Source organism: Equus przewalskii, chromosome 21 (genome assembly GCF_037783145.1).
Source record: "Equus przewalskii isolate Varuska chromosome 21, EquPr2, whole genome shotgun sequence".
NCBI classification, from domain to species: Eukaryota; Metazoa; Chordata; class Mammalia; order Perissodactyla; family Equidae; genus Equus; species Equus przewalskii.
The window spans coordinates 22,032,879-22,054,610 of NC_091851.1; the positions used below are offsets into that span (position 1 = coordinate 22,032,879).

At 48.7% G+C, this 21,732-nt stretch overlaps 1 protein-coding gene across 8 annotated transcripts; it reads left to right on the forward strand.

Annotated features, from left to right (window-relative positions):
* Positions 1–21,347, forward strand: C21H20orf96 (chromosome 21 C20orf96 homolog). 8 transcript variants are annotated; one of them, XR_011531047.1, is made up of 12 exons: positions 1–223; positions 482–530; positions 1,111–1,228; positions 8,333–8,445; positions 12,702–12,860; positions 15,174–15,273; positions 16,099–16,256; positions 16,337–16,438; positions 16,594–16,680; positions 17,387–17,505; positions 19,365–19,579; positions 21,017–21,347. XR_011531047.1 is itself a non-coding variant. In XM_070589044.1 (11 exons), the coding sequence occupies exons 1-11, from the start codon at positions 204–206 to the stop codon at positions 21,075–21,077; spliced, it is 1,086 nt and encodes a 361-aa protein (XP_070445145.1). In that variant the 5' UTR covers positions 1–203; the 3' UTR covers positions 21,078–21,347. The 8 variants fall into 8 exon arrangements, 7 of the variants coding, with proteins under 7 accessions (XP_070445145.1, XP_070445146.1, XP_070445142.1 ...); XM_070589044.1 differs by lacking the exon at positions 19,365–19,579; XM_070589045.1 differs by lacking the exons at positions 19,365–19,579; positions 21,017–21,347 and adding an exon at positions 18,187–18,359.
* Positions 21,348–21,732: the final 385 nt, after the last annotated feature.

Consider the following 21,732-nt stretch of genomic DNA (forward strand, 5'->3'; position numbering starts at 1 on the left):
AGTCCCTCTAGGCGCTCGGTAGTCTGCGTCCGTCTCCGTGGAGACGGGAGACGAGAGAAAGCGTCCGGTCTTGCTGGGAAGTTTGAGTGGCTAAGGTTACCGCGCGATCCACGCTGAGACAAGGAAGCTGGAGAAGCCGAATAAATAGGCATCCCAAGGGATCCGGGCCCCAGGGACTCACAACTCTTCTTCCATTTTCCCCAATGGCGCGGGTCTTTGCGAAGTAGGTAGTGAAGCGCTGAGGGGTGGCGGAGGGCGCATGCGTGCCCCCCTGCCCTGGCTGGTCCTCGCTCGTCCCGCCGCCTCCTGGCTCCGCCCTCTCCCCGCCCACATCTCCTAGCCCCGCCTCTCCTCGCGCTCTTCGGGCTCCCGCTCTGCTCGAGTCCCTAGGAAACTGCGGTTTCGCCTGTTTCACGTTTGGTGCTTGCAGCCCCATGAGTTGGGAATGATGGAAGTTCTTTCCCGCCCCAACTCTTTGCAGACCCGACCACTCTGGGATTCCCTCCACGATGCAGAAGTTCCAGATTCTGGTGAGTACGTGAGGGCTGGGGTGGAGATGGGGGCTCGCTCACCCTGGGCCTGTAGCTGCCTGCGCTCAACCATTACGGTGGTGACTGTCCCGGGTGGCAGAGTCCGGAGACCTGAACCCCAGGTCCAGCTGTGTCACACATTTGTTGTGGGACACGAGACAAGCATGTCAACGTCAGTTTTCTCACCACTGTATCAGAATGCAAGAGTATATTATGCTTCTGTCTTAATTATTCTCTCTCATTGCTGCTCTGGGTTCCTATTGGGTCTTTTCCATGCCTTCTGTTCCTCACAATTCTTAGCACCTCGCAGCCTGGATGTGCTTAGTAAATTTTGGCTGGCTGATAAAAAAGTGATAGCTAACGTTTTTGGAGCACTTACCACATGCTTCACAAATATCATCTAACCAAATTCTTGCATCAACCCATGGAGGTAGGTTTTGTAGTTAGACCCTGTTTACAGATGGGAAAATTGAGGCTCAGAGAGGTAAAATCACTTGCTCAAGGTCACAGGTATTTGTAAGGGGTGAAGCTGGGATTCCAACACATCGGGCCTGGTGACTGACTGAGTTATGTCCGGTAGGATTATGATCCATGGCAGAGGTCCAAGCAGAGGACCAAGTCATCTACTCTGCCTCCAGTCCTACAAACCAGCGGCCAGAAGAAGAGCAAAATGAAGACTTTGACTAGCGTCCAGCCAGGTGGGCAGATACTGGGGGGCTGGCCTGGGGGTTGGGGACAGGATAGAGCAGATGCTCTTGGCCCTTGATGACATCATTTATATTAGGGTGGGCTAACTGCTATACCAAACAGTTCCCAGCTTTCAAGTATGAAAACAGAAGTTTATTTCTCATTTATGTCAAAGTACATTTGCAGATGAGGATGGGAGGAGGTAATCTTTTCCATATGACCATTCAGGGATCCAGCCTCCTTCAACATTGTGGCTCTGAGGTTTTGTAACGCCTTGAAATCCTCTGCTAGATTCTTCTGCATCCAACTGGCAGAGAGGGAAGAGAGAGAGAGAGCAAGAATATGGATGATTTTGTGGGTAGTTTTTTCTCAGAGGCCCAGACTTGAAGTGACACATATCACTTCCACTCATATTCCAGTGACCATAGCTCATAGGACCACCCCTAACCACAGGGAAGATGGGAAATGTAGTCCAGCTGTGTGTCCAGGAGGAAAAGAAAACAGTTTAGTAAACTCAGGATAATCTCTGTCACTTCATTGTCATGCCTTCCTGGGGAGTTCTGAGGCCCTTGCCTAGGCAGACATGGGTTCATAGCTTGGCTTTGCCTTTTACTCACTTTGAAAAGTCATTCATTTCTCAGACCTTTAGTTTCCTGATTTGTGAAATGAGGACACTCATACTTACCTCATAGTATTGTTGTGAGAATTAAATGAGGAGAGCTATGTAAAGCATTGTTGCTGAACCTTGTCAGACCCAACACTCCTTTTTTTTTGTGTGTGTGTGTGTGTGGGAGGAAGATTGGCCCTGAGCTAACATCTTTGCCAGTCTTCCTCTATTTTGTATGTGGGATGCAGCCACAGCATGGCTTGATGAGCAGTGTGTAGGTCTGTGCTTGGGATTCAAACCTGTGACCCCTGGGCCTCCAAAGTGGAGCACACGAACTCAGTTACTACACCATCAGGCTGGTCCTCAACACTCCTTTTAATAACAAATATATTTTGTAATACTCCTTTAGTATCCTGAAATGAACTTTGTAGATAATATAATCTACCTATGTATATAATTATTAAAAAAAATCACTGTAATGCCATAATTGAAATGTAAAGGAAAAATAAAAGGAAAGTTATTTATGGTTAAATAACATCCATGTCAGTATGTAAATGCTCAGGGTGGACTCCACTAGAAGGCACGATAAAGTACTCAGAAACTTACTCATTAATGTAGAGTCACAGTGAGTGTAACGGTTGCAAATGCAGAGTGACACATGGTGGGATACTGGGGGCTCCAGTACCAAGCGGGGTTTTTCATTGCAGTCATGATTTCCAAAGTGGTGCCTATCTCTTATCTTCCCTTGCTTGCAGCTGCTTTCTTGGAAAATTTGGCATTACAGTAAAATCCTGAAAAATATTCTTCGTCTTTATATGTAAAACAGAGTCAGGTTCTGGGATCAGATCATAAATAGGGTTTTCACCTACATTAGCGTCTGGTAGGACTTTGGAAAATCATGCAGGACACAGGGGAATTCTGTGTTCTGTGGGCTGTCCTATTCCGGGTGATGTCTAGCATCCCTGGTCCCCACCCACAGATGCCAGTAGGGCCCCCCAATATTTGTGAGAACCACAAATCTCCCCTGCCAATGTATCTAAAACACCTCTGTTGAGAGTCATTGTTGTAAAGTGATGAGCAAGGCCTGGTGGTGGTGGCAGAGTTTTTGTCTTTGGCCCTAGACCCTATTCAGACAGCATCTAGAAGGAAACTCTTGGCCTTTTCTTTCACTGGGGAGGCAGTGAGGTATGTAACAGACACAACAAAAACAAGAGCATTAACATATACGAAGCACTTGTTACGTCCCAGATACTGTTCTCAGCACTTTACATGTGTTGCTTCATTTAATCTTCCCAACAGCCCTGCGAGGTGGGTGCTGTTACTCTCACCTCCTCTTGCAGATGAGGCACAGACGGGTGTAACTCCCAAGGTCTCACACGGTAGGAGGGGGCATCGCCAGACTGTGACATTCGGCAGTTAGGCTCCAGGACCCACAGTCTTAACCACATGTAGGTGGAGAGGTGGGCACTGGAGAAATACAGACCTGAGGTGGCGTTCCAGTTTCCCTTCCTGCTGGCAATTCCATCTAAGCTGCCTGTCTCAGACTCGGTTCCCTTCCCTGTGGAAATGGGCACAAAGATTCTGCCTTGTGCAGATGAAATAATCTCTGTAAATAATAATGATGAAAATAGCTACCATCTGCTGAGGACTTATTCTGTGTCAGGCTCTGCTGTAGAGCCTCTTTCATTTGTTCGTTCGTTCGTATATTCATTCAGCAGCAACCATTTGCTGAGCCCCCCGGGCCTGGCACTGGGCTGAGTGTTGTTGACTCGTGGGGAAGGAGACAGATTGGGTGTCTAGCTGCATTGAGTTCATGGTCCCGACCTCAAACACGTAACTACGCAAAACTTTAAATACACCTGTGATAGAAGGAGGACATCATCTCATTCATTCCTTGCGATGACCTGGGAGGTGGCGTCGTCACCATTTTCCAGATGAGGAAACTGAAGCTTAGGTTGGTAACACGTCTTGTGCAAAATCATGTCCTTGAGGGCAGCTTTTGTCTATTAAAAAAGGTAAATCAGCGGAATCCACCAAGATGGAGTAGCCCATTCCTTCGTGGTCTTCCCTTTTACAGCTGAAAAACCCTGCACACAACACAACAGACAAACGTAGGAAGACGCTGAAAACCTGAAAGAAGAAGGTGGGCTGCCAGAGGGGAGCATGCACAGTCGTCTGGCCTTCCTGCTGCATCTCGGCAGGGGACTGTCTTCTGAAAAGAAGATTAAATAGAACCAGAGTAATATCGGAAACATCGAGGGTTCAGTCAAAATCACTTGTCATACCAGGAATAAGGAAAATCACAACACGCACGAGAAAAGACAGACGCCAGCACTGAGATGAGTCAGATAGAATTATTTGACTGTCCTCGCTTACAGACGACACTACTATCTACATAGAAAATCTTAAGGAATCTACGAAATCTAACAGAAACTGGAGTTGTTAAGTGAGTTCATCAGGGTCTCAGCATACAAGCACAACACACAAAAATCAATCACATTTCTGTGAATGTCTGGAAACCAAAATTAAAAAAACCCCAATAAATTTACAATCACTCCAAAGAAAATTAAGTATTTAGGTATAAACTTAAGATATGTACAGGATCTGAATGCTGAAAATTACATAATGCTGATGAAAGAAGTCAAAGAAGACCTAAATAAATGGACAGCCATACTATGTTCATGGATTGGAAGACTCAGCATAGTAAAGATGTCAGCTCTCCCCAAGTTGATCTGTATGTTTAACGGACTTCCTATCAAAAGCCCAGCAAGGTATTTTGTAGACATAGGTTTATTCTGTCATTTCTATAGAAAAGCAAGGTCCTAGAATGGATAAGACAATATTGAAAAAGAAGAATAACGTGGAAAGAATCACTTCACCTGATATTAAGGGCTACTGTATAGCTGTAGTAATCAAGGCAGTGTATTATGGGCAGATAAATAGACACGCAGATCAATGGAACAGCATAGAGAAACCAGAAACAGAGCCACACAAATATGCCCCACTGATGCTTTTTTTTGGAGGGGGGGAAGATTAGCCCTGAGCTAACATCTGCTGCCAGTCCTCCTCTTTTTGCTAAGGAAGACTGGCCCTGAGCTAACATCGGTGCCCATCTTCCTCTACTTTATATGTGGGACGCCCACCACAGCATGGCTGGACAAGCAGTGCCATGTCCACACCCGGGATCCGAACAGGTGAACCCCACGCCGCTGAAGTGGAACATGCGAACTTAACCGCTGTGCCACAGGCCAGCCCTGCCCCACTGATTCTTGACAAAGGTGCAAAAGCAATTCAGTGAAGGCAAGAAAGCCCTTTCCACAAATGGTGCTGGAGCAATTGGACATCCATAGGCAAAAAAAAGAACCTCGATTTAAGTCTCACAACTTATACAAAAATTAACTCAAAAAGTAAATGTAAAATGAAATCAAAATTAAATGTAAAATCTAAAACTGTTAAACTTTATTTTATTTTTTAAAAATTTCAGGTGTACATCATTATATTTTGATTTCCCTGTAGATTACATCGTGTTCGCCACCCAAAGGCTAATTACAATCCGTCACCAGACACGTGCCTAATCACCCCTTTTACCCTCCTGCCTTTCCCTCTGGTAACCACCAATCTAATGTCTGTCTCTCTGTGTTTGTTGTTTTTATGAGCGAGATCATACAGTATTTGACTTTCTCCCTCTGACTTATTTTGCATAGCATAATACCCTCCAGGTCCATCCATGTTGTCGCAAATGGCAAGATTTCATCCTTTTTATAGCCAAGTAGTATTCTATTGTGTATATATACTACATCTTCCTTATCCATTCGTCCCTTGATGGGCACCTAGGTTGCTTCTAAAATTTTTAGAAAAAAACATGAGAGAAAAATATTTGGGATCGATGGCCAAATGAAGAGCTCTTAGATTTTACACCAACAGCTTGATCCGTAAAAGAAAAATGAAATAAATGGATAAGTTGAACTTCATCAAAATTAAAAACTTTTGTTCTATTAAGACTCGGTTAAGGGATGAAAAGACAAGCTACAGACTTGGAGGAAATATTTGCAAAGCACATCTGATGAAGGACTGCATTGTAGAATATATCAAGAACTTTAAAAACTCAACAGAAGGATAATTCAGTTAGAAAATGGGTAAAAGACATGAGGAGACATTTCACTGAAGAGGACATATCGATGGTAAATAAGCACATGAAAAGAAATCCAACACCATTATCCATTAGTTAAACTACAATGAGATGCGACCACACACTTATCAGGATGGCTAAATGAGAAATAGTGACAACACCCAATGTTGGCAAAGAGGAGAAGCTGGATCGTGCATACGTTACTGATGGGGAGGTAAAATGGTGCAGCCACTCTGGAAAAGAGTATGGCAGTTTCTAATGAAATTAAACATGCAATTCCCATAACAATTCAACAGTTGCACACTTGGGCATTTATTCCAGAGGAATGAAAACTTATGGTCACACACAAACCAGTGCATGAATGTTTCATAGCAGCCTTACTCATAATACCCCCAAAATGGGAGCAATCTAGATGTCCTTTCATGGGTGAATATTAGACAAACTATGTTACATCCACACCATGGAATACTATACAGCAATAAAGAGAAAAGAACTATCTGTATGCTCAATAACTTGGATGAATCTCCAGAGAATTGTACAGAGTGAAAAAAAGCCAAGCCCAGAAGTTATATACTGTGTGATTCCATTTAGATAACATTCTGGGGATGACAAAATTATAGAAACGGAGAATGGATTAGTGATTGCCAGGAGCTAGGGATGGAGGTGAGGGGAGGATGGTAAGGGGAGGGAAGTGGGTATGGCTCTAAATGGCAACATGAGCCATCCCTGTGGTGATGGAAATGTTCCGTGTCTTGCCCGTCTTAACGTCAGTATCCTGGTTGTGGTATTGTTCTTAGTTTTGCGAGATGCTACCGTTGGGAGAAACTTGAGTTAAGGTCCATAGGATTTCTCCATATTATTGCTTAAAATTGTGTGTAGCCTGAACTTATCTCAAAATAAAAAGTTTAATTAAAAAAAGATAAATCAGGGCTACTACAACTAATGGAAAAGAAATACTCATTATTAAGGCTGCAAATCTTCCTAAGTATTTAAGTTCAGTTTAAAAATCTTCTAATTTTTATGAACGCTTGTACGGGGAATTTCAGAACTTGGTTAATTAAATTCCCCTAAACCTTTTAAGCCACATTTTAAAATTTAATGTATTCATTTTCAAATAGTCCACTTGTCTGATTAACAAAAACCATTTGGTATTTAAATAATTCTTGTACATCTAATAAATAAACTTCTAAATATGGGTAATCTTATGTTCTCGTGAAATTTTTGGTAATTATACGCATCTCATAAAAGTGTCTTAAACCTGTCATCTTAGATCTAAATCAAATTCTCATTTACACATTTCAAATTCGAACCACAAGATTAATCTGTGAATCATTCCATCTCTTAAACAATACAATTAAATACCAGATATATACGGATAATTCATAACTTTAACACAAACTTATTTTAATTTACTTCATCACTTCAATACGTAATACTAAGATTTTCCAGGGTTAAGGATATTGACCCATTAAAGAAACCATATTTTTCTGAAATGCCCCGGGTTGCACCTAGAGCAGGGATGTTCGTGGCGCTGAGGCTGCAGCCACAGCGGTGGTGACAGTTTGGGTGTTTGTCTCATGCTGATGGAGGACCCAGAGGAAGCGGGGATCCTAAGAACATGTGCTCTAAGTGCCTTATTCCGACCTGGTTTATGTTCATATCCTCCTTATCGGGCAGAGCACAGCCTTTATAGGTATTTCAGAGACAGCCAGTTGGAGTTTTGCATAGCTCCTGTGCCTTTGTCGGGGGCTGTGGTCCTGATCCCCATTCTCAGGTCATTAGTAATAATAAATAATGAGTAATGTAGATTCAGCGCTGAGTGTGTGTCAGGCACCATCCCAAACACTTTAAAGTATGGTAACTTATTGAATCTCCATAACAACCCTATGAGCTAGGCATGATGATTATTCCTATTTTACAGATGGGAAAACTGAGGGACAGAGAGGTCATGTGACCTGCCCAAGGTCACACAGCTAGTAGAAGGGAGAGCCTGGATTCAAACCCAGACCGTCTGGCTCATTAGTTCTTGCTGTTTACCCCTACCCTATCTGACCCTGCCACCGGCCAGGTTGGTGGGAGGGATTGGGGGTGCCTGGCCATCTCCTCTTGCTACCTCTTTCCTCCCCTGTGTCCATACCCACAGTCACTGTGGTCTGTGCAAGTCCCCAGGCTCCTCCGTCCCTTCTGTCAAGGCCCAGAGTGGGGCCTGGGAGCTTAGTGATGGATGTGAGTGTCATCCTCTGTCTCACTGTCACACCTTTTAAGGCCGTGAGTGGGTGGGGCTGGGCCTGGGCCATCTCTCATGGATGGGGCCTTCCCTGGACCTGGCTCCAGGCCTGCCTGTACCCTCAATCTCTCTCTGCCCTTCCTATGCCCTAGGGCTGTATTCCAAGCCCACCATGTTGATGACGAGCCAGCCGAGGAATCCACAAGACCTGCGCGGAGGGAAGGTGGACTCGGGGAAGACACAGGCCAGCATCCGGCTGATGAAGGTGTGAGCAGCATCCTCCCACAGGCACTGGGGCGTGGGGTGGGGCGGGGCGGGGCCACAGCACACTCACGCTGAGCACCTGGTCCGTTTCCTCCTCACAGCAGCCTCCTGGGCACACTTCTCATCAGCCCTGCTTTACAGATGGGGAAACTGAGATACAGGGAGGTAAATGACTTGCATCAGGTCACATGGCTAGAAAGTGGCAGCCCCAGAGGTCAAAGCCGGCGAAGCCCAATGTTCACTGTTGTGCGGAAGACTCGGGAAGACGATCAGAATCACGTTTTATTTCACTGCGTTAGCAACACAATCTAGTGGCTTGTTCATTTAAAAATTTCCAGTAAACGAACCTTTCATGGAATACAGTGCACCTTGAAGCAAGGCTCAGAAGCTTGCTGTTAAATTTTTCACATCCACTGATAGAATTTTAGATAATTTTCTCACCATCCACAGTTTTTTATGGCTTCTCAACAATGTTTCAAAGTATTTGAAATGACTAAAAGAAGAGGGGTCTTTAGTGTCCCTAGCAGAAAGTAAAGTACTAAAATACTACAAAATACTCTGGGGGAATTCTTAACTTCTTCCAGAAAGTTTTCAATAGCTCAGAGAACAAAGGCTACTATATAAAGAAATAGGGGAAAATGTGTTTGCTTTGAAATCTTTTTTCCCCTTTAACCTTCATTTTTGCAAAACGGTTTAGAGGTGGCCCAGCATTCCTAAGGGAGGCACTATTTCTGATGTTACTTTTATCCTGATTTAGAAGGGTTTATGTGTTTTTCTTTGATAGGAAACATGAACTTGGACAATCTGACTCTGAAACCCGTGCTCCTAACCAGTTCTTTATACTGTCTTGTAATCATTCATTCGTTTAGTTGGTCAACACATATTTCTTGAGCACCTACTATGTGCCAGGCCCTGTTCTAAGTGTGGAGATTCCCCAGTGATGTGACCTCTGACCTTAGGGAGCTCACATTCTACTGAGGGAGATGGACAATAAACAAGACAAATAAATATAAAATGTGTGTAGTGATCATAAGAAGTGTTAGGATAAGGTTAGGGGGCTAGAGAAGCACAGAGGAGGGAGTGGCTGTGACTGTTTTAGGCAGAGTGGTCAGGGAAGGCCGCTAAGGTGGTGACATCTGAGGGAGGAATGTTCCAGGCAGAGGAACTGCAAGTGCAAAGGCCCTGAGGTTGGTGTGAGGTCGGTGTGGCTGGAGCAGGTGATGGGGAGGAAGGACAGTAGGGTGGAGGGGGTACTGGGGATAGCTCGATACGGCTCTGGAGTCTGTGATTAGGCTTTGCGTTTTATGCTGAGTAAGACAGGAGACCCAGGAGGATTCAAGTGGAGCAGGGACGTGACTGGACTTAGGGGTCCTTGGGCTCCTGCTGCTGTGTGGAGAATAAACTGTGGGCACAAAGGGGAAACAGAGGAGGGGGTAGAAAATAGGCAGTTGGTTTGTTCTTGGAGATGGAATAGGATCCTGACTGACCCTTAGCCTCAGGACAATTATTTATTCAATCTACAACTCTTGAGAGAGTGCCTCCTGTGTGCCAGGCACCATGCTGGGTGGTGACGACATAGCCGTGAACACGGCACTCAGAATTTGTGGTGTTATGGAGCTTACTCTTTAGTGGGGAGACACATAATAAATGAACTTAAAAAACCCAAAGAATAGCGAGTCCTCTGTTTCTGCAGCTCGTACTCACGGAGCCCCAGGCACAGAACAAGAAATGCCACTGCCTCCTGGCTGTGACATTCTAGTGAGGGGGACAAACAAAAAACAAGATAATAAGAAAAATATTTGTTATGTTGGGTGGTAATAAGTCCTAGGAGAAAAATAAATTGGGAAAGGGGGAGACGTAATTACAACCTGTAATTATGTGATTGCAAATTGGGGCACGGGTCAGGAAGGAAACAAACCAGGGTTTCTGCACCAGATCTGGGAGTCAGGGGGGATCCCCTTCTCCGGCAGGGGCTGTTAATTCTGCAGTCTATCAGAGTCACCTGGCAGGGGGCGTGTGTTAGTACCGATCCCAGGATGCTGGCTCAGTGGGCCTGAGACCTGGAGACTAGCATTTTCACAAGATGCTTCTGGTCCCTGTGGGCCATGTTTGGGGATGTTTTGGTCTGGAGATGTGAAGGCAAGATAGCAGAGTGGCTAGGAGCCCAGACTTTAAGGACAGCAGCTCTGCTCTGAGTGACCTTGGGTAAGTTACTGAGTCTCTCTGACCCTCGGGTTTGTGTTTCTGTAAAGGGGGGCATTATAATGAGAGTGCCGAGCGAGGTAGCGCGCGTGAAGTGCTTAGCACAGTTTCGGGCACATAACAAGCACTCCATATGTTTGCACTATTCCTTTTACTATTGTGTGAGGAATATGGGAGCCGAGGGCTAGGAAGGGGTAGCTTCTAGCAAAGCACAGAGAAATGATGAGGGACAGAAGGAATAAAGAAGAGAGCACATAGATATGGCAGAGCTGGAGGGCTAGAGCTCTGAGAGTATAGGAGTCCCCGCTTATCGGTGCGGGATGCGTTCCAAGACCCCCAGTGGATGCCTGAAACCATGGATAGTCCCAAACCCTATCTATACTATTTTTTCCTATACGTACATAGCTATGATAAAGCACAATTTATAAATTAGGCACAGTGAGAGATTAATAACAATAACTAATAATAAAATAGAACAATTATAATAATATACTGTTAGAAAAGTTACCATAAATCTTAGCAACCTCAGCATACAGTTTTTTTTCCTCTCCTTGTTGAGAACTGTCACCTTTTCACTTAAAGGATGCAGTTTAGGGCTTCTGTTTGGCGTATCTGAATTGCCAGCATCACTGGTCTGGTGTTCTGGGGCCATTATTAGGTAAAATAAGAGTTACTTGAACACAAGCACTGCGATACCACCACAGTCGATCTGATAAGCCAGACAGCTACTAAGTGACATGCAGTGTGGTGGTATATCGAGTGTGGACACGCTGGACAAAGGGATGGTTCACGTCCTCCATGGGACCAAGGGGGATGGCACCAGATTTCGTCATGCTGCTCATGGCACTCAATTTAGAACTTAGGAACTGTGTATTTCTGGAATTTTTCATGTAATATTTTCCGTCTGCGGTAGACCGTGGGTAACTGAAACCATGGAAAGCAGAACCTCAGATAAGGGGGCACTACTGTAGCATCAGCTGCATTCACTGAGGGCACACTGAGTGTTCAAGACAGTGTGGCTTAATTGTGGGTATTATCTCATTTATTTTTCACAGCAGCTCTCTGAGGCCGGCAGTAGTTTCTTAACCTTTGAGTAGAGCAGGGTTCTGGGAGGCTGACTAACTTGTCCAGCTTCCCTTAGGTGGTGAATGGCAGAGCAGGTATTTGAACCAAGGATTCAAGTCCTTGGCCTAACATTGAAGTTTTAATCACTGTGAGGTTCAGCCACACTTTGCAGCTTTATGCCCACTCAATTCCTTGTCTTAGTGTAGTGGAAAGAAAGACGTGGGGAGTCAGAAGTTGGCCTTTCCAGTTCTGGTGCCACTCCTTCCTGGCTGTGTGACTTTGGGCAAATCGCTTAACCCGTCTGAGCTTCCACCTATCAGTAAAATAGAGTTAGGAAACACAGAGCTGTCGGAAAATGAATTGATAGTGTGTGCCACGTGCCCAGTGAGGTGCCGTGCCTGACACATGGGAGGCCCTCAACAGTTACTATTATTGTAGATTTGGGGTACCTGCTGAGGGTGCCCTTAGATAAGTCACTGAACCCCTGTGACTCTTATTGTTTGTGCAGGGGCGTTGTATAAAATGAGAGGGTACTCACTGAGCTACCTGACGAGAAATGGGAGGGGTTATCATCCACTCTGCCTCCCCCCTTCTCCTCCAGACACAGCCGGTCACCTCTGCCACGTTCTTACCCACCTGGGGTGTTTTCTATGATTATCACTACTATATTTCATTGATTCTAAGGAGCCGTTGATAATAAGGCACATCTTTATTTTATTTTTCCACTACTAAGATATTTGTCTATTAGATTGCGACGCATCACCACTAGTAAGATGCATCCCCACCTCAGAGATGTAAAATTAGAGGAAAATGGGCGTTTCAGAATGAGTGAAATAGTTCTGGGTGCCCTGACCCGCAGACAATGGGGTCGCATTGACCAGTCGAGGCCACAAGGGGGCGGGCGTGCGGCGGGAGGGAAGCGGTCCCCAGGCTCCCGGAGGCTCTGGCCGCCCGGCGCAGCACCGCCCCGCTCCCCCTTCTCTCCTGCAGATGATGCTCAGGAACCGGCGCACTTCGCTCCAGGAGCTCCGCAGCCACGAGAACTTCCTCACCAGGCTCAATGGGGAGCTGGTCAGAAACATCCAGGACATGGAGGACAGCGCGGCCCAGAAAGTGCGCGCGATGCTGCAGCAGCAGGACATCTTCGCGGTGAGGCCCCGCGGTGCCCCGCAGCCCCGCCTCTGCCCTCTGCGCTGCGGTCCTGCCCAGGCACCGCCCTCCTCAGCGCTTGGGCGCCCTCTCCTGCCCTCTCCCGGCCTCTCCCGGCCGGTTACACAAGCTGCTGCTTCCATCTGGAAGATGCATCTCTTACACGCTTTGCCCCACCTTCCTGGACTTTGGAATCAGATTCAGATGGGGGCCTCATCCCAACGCCAGCACTTATTAGCTGGAAATTTTGCGTTAACCTCTGAGGTCTGTGAAATGGGGCACAGTAGCACTTACCCCAAAGTGGGGGTGTACTTGGCACAGAGTTGGTGTGCAAGAGAAAGTAGCTGCTCCCACCATCAACATTAGCAAATACTTACACGGTGTAATACTGAGTGCTGTGTGTATATTCATATAATTCTTACAACAACCCTGTGGGGTGGGCATTATTAGTATTTTTATTTTACATATGAAGAAATGGAAACACAGAGAGGCTAAGTGACTTGCTCAAGGTCACCCAGCTACCAAGGATCAGAGCTGGGATTGGAACCCATGCCATCTGGTGGCAGGATCTGTGTTCCTTCCACCGTGCTGTGATCACCACCCTCACCCAGTGGTGACCCTTGTGGTCTGTGGGTGAAGAGTGACTTGGCAGAGAGCCGGGAGCCTCCTCCGCCTCCTCTGAGAGAGACTTGTGCAGCTGCGGGCAGAGGGCTGGAAGTCAGCACAGGGGATCCAGGAGTGTGGGCTGGAGGAGAGTGGGAGGAGATGGCGTAATGGAGAAGTCAGTCCCTCCATCTGCAGTCTGCCCAGGAGAAGAGGCACTGGGTTCCCCTGGAGCCTGCGAGATGAAGAGAAACGTCAGACTTCTTGGGAACTTCACTGGTCTGCTTGAGCTGCCCTAACAAAATACCACTGACCGGGTGGCTTAAATGACAGAAATTTATTTCTTCAGTCTGGAGCGGGAAGTCCAAGGTCAAGGTGCCAGCAGGCTTGGTGTCTGGGGAGGCCTCTCTCGTTGGGTGCAGGTGGCCACCTTCTTGTGTGTCCTCACACGGCCTTTCCTCCGTACGTGCGTGGAGAGAGAGAGTGATCTCTGACGTCTCTTCCTCTTCGTAGAAGGACACTCGTTTCAGATTGGAGCCCCACCCTTTGACCTGGTTAAACCATAACTACCTCACTAAAGACCCTCTCTCCAAATATAGTTACGTCGTGGGGAGGTTGGGGAGGTGCACCATTCAGTGTATGACACGGACCAAGGACATACAGAATTATTCAGCCCCAGAAACTTAGTAGAATATTCTCCAAACCTGGACCAGTCGTTGTCTGATTCTCCTCCATTGCTCTATTTCTACGTTTTTCGTTCATCCCGAGTTCTTCCTATGGGCCCTTGGGAAACAGTGATCAGTGGGACACCTCGTCCACACCAAGCTCTTGTTCTAGTGGGGTCACAGGCAGGTAGAAAGCCTTTTGTGTGTACTGTGATGGGGATGGGGGACTTGGGAAGCTGAGAGGGGCCTTCTGACACAGACATGGGAGGGTCAGGAAGGCTTCCTGGAGGAAGAGATGCGTGAGTTGAAACCTAACTGGTAGAGAGCAGGCACATGTTCCAGGCAGAGGAAATGGGCACACAAGGCCTGGGATGGGAGGGTGCATTGCTGGCTCCAGGAGCCACATGTTGCTTCGTGTGGTTGGATGATAGGGTGTGAGGAAGGGACCAGAGAGAGCTGAGATTGGCTCAGGCCAGACTGAGGAGGGCTTTGTCAGCTGAGGTGAGGAGTTTGGACCTTATATACAGGGCAGAGGGGAGCCACTGGAGGGCTTTACATAGGAGAGGGATGTGGCAGCTGCTTTTTTAAAGGAAGATCATTCTGGCTGCTTTGTGGAGAGCCGATCAAAGGAGGACCAGTTAGGAGTAGCTGTTGCAATATTTTGGACAGGCGGTGAAAAGAACTTGAGTAAGATAGCAGCAGTGGAAATGGAGAGAAGGGCACAGCTGTGAGAGCTGTTTGAAATCCATTCTTGGTGTCGCTTGGTGACATTTTGGATGAGAGAGGAGAGTGGGGACTGATGCCTGGGTTTGGGCCTGTGGGCCTGGGTGTGTGGTAGGGCCGTCGGCTGAGGTGGGTGCTGGGAAAGGGGAAGTTTGGGGGGGTAGGGCAGTAGGGGACTGCTTTCCAGCCTCTGGTCAGGGGCTGGGGCCTGGGAGTGGGGTTGGCTTTGGGGGCTCCCCTGAAGACATGCTGAGTCCCCTGAGAGCCGTGCTTTGGCAGCGCCGGCGAGACTGGGGGCGAGCTGACCCCAGCACTCCCACAGACCGTCATGGACATCTTGGAGTACTCCAACAACAAGAAGCTGCAGCAGATGAAGTGTGAGCTTCAGGAGTGGCAGGAGAAGGAGGAAGCCAAGATGAGGCGTAAGAACCCCTGGGGCGAGCCGCGGCCCTTGGGGAGGTCGGCTGCAGGGCATTCACCTGGCACGTTCCTTTCAGAAGCCATCAGGTCCATCTTCTCCCTTCTCAGGCAGAGGGAATTGCTAAGATGCACAGCTAATGGCCTACTTACCCAGCACTTAGCACTTCCAGGCCTGTGTGTCTTCATTTTTATGGGCATACTCTGAGTCCTTACAACTACCTGGGAGGCAGGACTGTCATCGCATTTTACAGATGAGAAAACTGAGGCTAAGGGAAGTGAAGTAGTCTGCTGAAGGTTATACAGCTAGGAGCCAGAATCCAAGCCCAGCCTGCCTCTATTTCCTGCCGAGGTCTCTCTGGGCATCCTTGGCTGGGCCAGGTGCCAGGTCTCCTGGCTTCCATCCCGCTGAGCCGGTGGTTTCTTTCCCCTGAGCAGACTAGAAGCCTTCTGAGGGGAGTGGTGGTGTGCCTGGCAGCCTCGGACTCTGGGGATCCCCTCCATGGAGGATGGCAGGACAGGCTTTCTCTTCATCCTGCCGTAGTTGTGTCTTGGGAGCCAGTGTCACCCCATCTCCCTGGGCTTGTCCCTTGGGAGTGTGTGAGGAGACGCAGGTCTCCAGAGAGTGACAGGCGTGGCGAGGGTTGCGCAGTAAGGCCTGCGGGGCTGAAAGACTCTCTAGGGGCTGAACTTTTCACACCTCCCTGCCTGTGTGGGCTCACATCAGCCCAGACCCCGGTCCAGCGGCCAAGGAGAGCTTTGCCTCCTGGATCTCCCGAGAGGGGTCCCTGAGGGAGGATCCTGCCTCCTGTCCCTCCCCACCTCTCCAGACCTGGAGCGGCAGGTGGAGCAGCTGAATGCCAGGATCCATAAGACCAAGGAGGAAGTGAGCTTCCTGAGCACTTACATGGACCATGAGTATCCTGTCAGGTCCGTCCAGATTGCCAGCCTGGCGCGCCAGCTGCAGCAGGTGAAGGACAGCCAGCAGGTAGGTGAACCCCTGGCCCTGCCCCACTGGAGCATGCGGGAGGCAGAGCTGGTGGCCAGCACTCTCCTGCTGACCCCCAGGATGAGTTGGATGACCTTAATGAGATGCGTAGAAAGGTCCTGGAGTCTTTGTCCAACAAGATTCAGAAGAAGAAAAGAAAACTTCTGAGGTCTCTGGTGGTGGTGAGTAGCCCGCTGTGGTGGGTATCCAGGTGCTGCCCCCACCCCTGCTTTCTTCCCTGTCCTCTGCCTCCAGGCCCCCGGCACCCCCACCAGTCTGCCAAGCACTGCTGCCCAAGAAGAGGGACTTGGGGGCCAGACCTGTCCTTCCTCCACAGAAAACCCAGTCTCCCTATGAGGAGGCACTCCTGCAGAAGACTCGGGACAGCCGGGACATCCTGAAATGCACGGGCCGGTTCAGAGAAGTGAGTGGGCAAGGAAGGCAGTGGTCTCTCTGCAAGGGAGCAGAAGGGGAGTGGTCCCCAGGACCCGTGGGAGTCAGGCTTATTCTCATCTGGTGCTCAGGAGGTCTCTGACTCTGGTGTTGGCCTTCCTCCATGCCAGCGCCATTACCGTCACCGGCCGTTCATCCGAGAAGGAGATGAGTGCCAGCCTAGCCCTTGCCTCACTGGCCAACATCACTGCTCGTGCCCCTTTAGCACCATCACCCAGCATCACCCACTCAACCATCATTTTTCTGTCGTTCGCCACCCCCTCTCTTCAGCTCTTAGTTCTTGTCGTTGACCATCGCTCATTGCCGGTGTTAATGAACTTCACCATCCCCACCCTCTCGTATTAATTTTCGTTATCTTGCACCTTCATCAGTTATCCGTGTGAGCGGCCTTCATCATTTCTGACAGCCCCCATTATTCCTCATTATCAAGCACTGCCACCTCTTTGCCACCTGTCTCCATTCTCCAGCATCCCTCACTTTTTGCAGCACCAGCAAACATCGTCCCTAACTTGTGAGCCAACCCTGCCCTGCGCAGAGAGGCCCTTTTCTGGAGTCCAGGAAGTCCTGGTGACAAGGCCCAGGCTATTGCCCTTTATTCCTTGTCTGTTTTCCCGTTTTCTCCCTTTGGTTGGGCTTTTTTGGCTTCTCACTCTCCCCTGCTGTGCCTCTCTCCTCAGTTTATCAAGCACTTTGAGGAGGAAATACCCATATTAAGGGCTGAGGTGCAGCAGCTCCAAGTCCAGCTCCAGGAACCCCGAGACATCATATTTGCGGACGTTCTGCTTCGGAGACCCAAGTACGTGATCTTTTTGCAGCTGCCTCTTAAACTAGCTGCGCTGCAGGCTCGAAGAGGCTCTCCGTTCTCGGGGAAGGCAGCCTGTGTCGAAGGCAGAACCCTGGACAGGGAGGAGGGGCATCTGGGATTTTGCCTGGGCGCTGCCACTGACCATGTGGCAGACGTGACCTCTCCCATCTCTGGCCCTCAGTGTCCCATCTGTGCACAGCAGGCCGAGTCAGGTCATCTCTATGGACCCTTCTAGTTTCCAGATCCCATGTGTTTTGACCAAGCTGGTGTACCCCTCAGCTCCTGGCTTGTTCAGGAAGATGGAGTTGAGTGGGTTGGTTGGCTCCAGGGAAGAATGGCCTGGAAGATACACTGCAAGGAGAGGAGGATGTCTTCCCTGCTTGGCAGACTTATGGGCTCCAAAGGCAGAGCTTTCTTCCTTCTAAAACCAGTTCTCTGCCTGTCCTCCCTGGGGTCCGGCCCTCTCTGGCTGTGCTTGGGGATCCCGCCGGGCTCAGCCTCTCTGTGATGGCACAGGACCCTGGGGCACTGCCCTCCGTGTGGGACAGATCCTGGTGTTCGAGTTATTTAATTTTTCTTCTTCTTAGTCTCTGTCTCCTTCTCTTGTCTCTTTGCTTCCTCCTTCTCTACCTCCTCCTCTTTTCCTTAAAAATTACTATCAAATATGTAAAGTGCCACCGATTTGACGCCTGTGAAGCGCCAGGCACTGTGAGTGTAAGCAACACTTAGCCCTGCCACCACGGAGTCAGGAGGGGACCAGACATTCGTCGATAATGGGCCACAAATGAGTGTCCAGTTGCAGCCGAGCCAAGAGCTGCCGAAGGAGAGGAACATGGCATCAGGAGAGCATGTCTGGACAGTGAGGAGTCTGGGGTGGTCCAGGAAGGTTTCCCTGAGAATGTGACATTTGAACTGAGGTCTGAAGAGTGTGTGGAAGTTCGCTAGGCAAAGGGAGCTGAAGGAAGGGCCTGTCTAGGTGGTGGTGCTGGGGTCTTGGGGATGTCCCTGTCTGAGCTCGGAACACACTGAAAGAAGACTAGAGGGGGTAAGGCCAGCATGGGCCAGATTACCACTTTTATTCTGATAAAGCTGATTTTAGAGAATGTGGCTTATGTCTCCAGGCATGTTGCTTCTGAATACTGAACCCAGAATTAGGCAAACTGAGCTCCCTGCGCAGCTGCCTGGGCGCAGAGGAGAGTGTAGTCCTGGCTGGCTGCTCGTTGTTGAGAGGGGACAGGACCGGGCTGCCCGTGCCCCTTTCCTCTCTCAGGCTTCTCAGAGACTCACCCTTCAGGTAGTGGTGCCCCCTTTCTAGGGGCAGAGTGAGTAAAGGGGCGAAGAGAGGCCAGAGCAGTATGCTCAGTGAGGCCCTTCCACATGGAAGGGACACCAGGGGAGGAAGAAACTTTCGCCTCCTGAAAAGTGGGAGTGGCACGCTGCCAACAGAGCTTCTCCAGAACATGCGCAGGAATCACCTGGAGATCTTGTTAAAAAGCCGTTTGCAACAACACGGATGGACCTTGAGAGTATTATGCTGAGAGAAATAAGCCAGACAGAGAAAGACAGCTACCATATGATTTCACTCATATGTGGAAGATAAACAAACACATGGATGAGGAGAACAGATCAGTGGGTACTAGATGGGAAGGGGGCTGGGGGAGGGTGAAAGGGGCACAGGGGATAAAAATTAGACTATTGGTGGTGAACATGATTCAGTCTATACAGAAACTGAAATATAATAATATATACCTGAAATTACACAATGTTACAAGCCATTATGACCTCAACAAAATAACTTTAAAAAATAAAGTTAAAAGAAAAAAAAAAAAAAACAGATTCCTGATCAATAGGTCTGGAGTGGGGCTCAAGATTCTGCATTTCTAAGAAGCTCTGGGTTGATGCTGACGCTGCTGGTCCCTGGACCACGTGTGGAGCACTGAGGCCGTGAGGGACCTGTGGTAGGAGGGAGGTTGAGGTTTATGTGGAGCCGAACGAGGCCAGTGTGGCTGGAATGCAGAGTGACGGGGAGTAATAGGGACCTCCACGCAGTGCCCTGTAGGTCAAGGTAAGAGTTTTGTACTTGATCCTAAAAGCAGAGAATTGTTAAGCTGAGTGGTCAACAGCAGATTTGTATTCCAGCAAAGCTGCTTTGAAAAGAGCGTGGGAAGGGATTGGAGGGGAGCCAGAGTAGGTGCTGGGCGTCCAGCGGGGTGTGATGGCAGTTTGTCAAGGGGAGAGTGGGAGTGACTTGGCCAAGGAGGGTGGCAGAAGAGGTGGGGATATAGAGGGGTGGGAGAAATAAGAAGGTAAAATCTGTAGGACTTGGGGAGGTTTGGATGTGGGAGGTACAGGACAGGGAGGTGTCGGGAATGACCCCTAGGTTCCCTGCTTTTGTAGCAGGGTGGGTGGTGGTGCTGAATCCAGAGATAGGGAAGACTGGGGACCCAGGACAAAAGACGTGTATAGATGGACCCCCAGTCGAGAGTTGAGTGGTTCAACTTGATTTACATGAGACCTCACTGTGGAGCCGTCAGATAGGCATTGAGTATGCGAGTGTAGACCGCAGAAGACAGATGTTGGCTGGAGATGGAAATTTCGGTGTTACCAGTATAGAGATGCATTTTTTTTTTTACTATTATGAAAAATTTCAAATACACAGAAAAGTAGAATATTACAATGAATGCCTAGTTGCCCATCTACATTTAGAAGTTGTTATATTTTTGCCATATTGGCTTCATCTTCATTCCTTCCTTTTTTTTTTTTTTTTCTGAATTGTAAATTCAGACATCCTGATATTTCATGCCTAGAGACTTCAGAGGGCGTGGGTAGATTGTTGAAACCGTGAGAGAGGAGAGAGGATGTCATCCTGCAGCCCCGGAAATGTGGTGGGGCTGAGATGCTCACTGAGATGGGAAATGGCTGGCAGATGGGAATCCATCTCTCTTGCTCCTCGTGTGGACAGAATAATGCCTGTCATTTACTGAGCACTTGCTACACGCTGGCACGATCTCATTGAATCCTCCTACCAACCACTGAGGTTGGAATTATTACCCCCTTTGACAGGTGAGGAAACTGAGGCCGCTTGAGTCTGTCACGTAGTGAGTGCTTGTTACATAGGTGCCAGCTGAAGGAGTGAAGCTCAGAGAGGAGAAGTAGTATGCTCAAGGTGACACAGAGCTGAATTTCTAAACCAGTCGTCCTGGCTCCAAAGAGAGTGCTCGTTCTGAGGGGCCTCAGCATTGCGGAGCCGAGCTCCTGCTCCCCCTTGACCTTGGACCTCTGTAGGGGAACCTTAGTCCTGTCAAACCCATTCCTTTTTCATTTTTGATGTGTGTGTGCACACGCGCATGTGCACAGTTGGGCTGCAAGGTCACAGGCTGTGTTTTGGAATGTGAGTCCCAGTGTTCTGAAGAGCCGGGCTCCCCTGGAGACATGCTCCCTCACCTGCAGCTCTGGCGCCCCTGCTTGGCCTCTCACACCCCATTTTGCTCTTCCTTACCAGGTGCACCCCAGATATGGACGTCATCCTCAACATCCCTGTGGAAGAGCTGCTGCCCTTCTAGACGGTGGGGTCTTGGGCTGCCCCTGCTTCCCTGCTCTCCTCCCCACACCTGGAGCCTTGAGTCGTCTCCTTCCGAGACCACGTCCCCATTCAGACCCTGGTCTGCAGTTCCTTCCTCCCTCCCTCCTTCCTTCTCCCCTCCTCCTTCCTCCTCCCCTCCCTACCTCCCTTCCTCCATCCCTTCTTCTGGTTGGTGTTGCTACTTGGGCCAGGTGGGAACACCCAGAGGAAAGTCTGTGTGTTCCATTTTACCAATAAAGCTGGATTTGCATTTGCTCTTTGCCAGTGGCTGGGGCTTCCCAGCTAGGCCTTGTAGAAGATGTGGTAGGAGTGGACCTTATCTTAATGTAAGGGCAGCTGTGCTGACTGCACCTGGGTCTCAGAACTTCTTGAGAAGGGGCTGGTCCCATGGCTGAGTGGTTAAGTTCACGCACTCTACTTCAGCGGCCCAGGGTTTTGCTGGTTCGAATCCTGGGCGCTGACATAGAGCTGCTCATAAGGCCACGCTGAGGCAGGGTCCCATGTAGCACAACCAGAGGCACTCACAACCAGAATATACAACTATGTACTTGGGGGGGGGGGGTACCTTGGGGAGAAGGAAAAAAAAAAAGATTGGCAACAGATGCCAATCTTTAAAAAAAAAAAAACTTATTGAG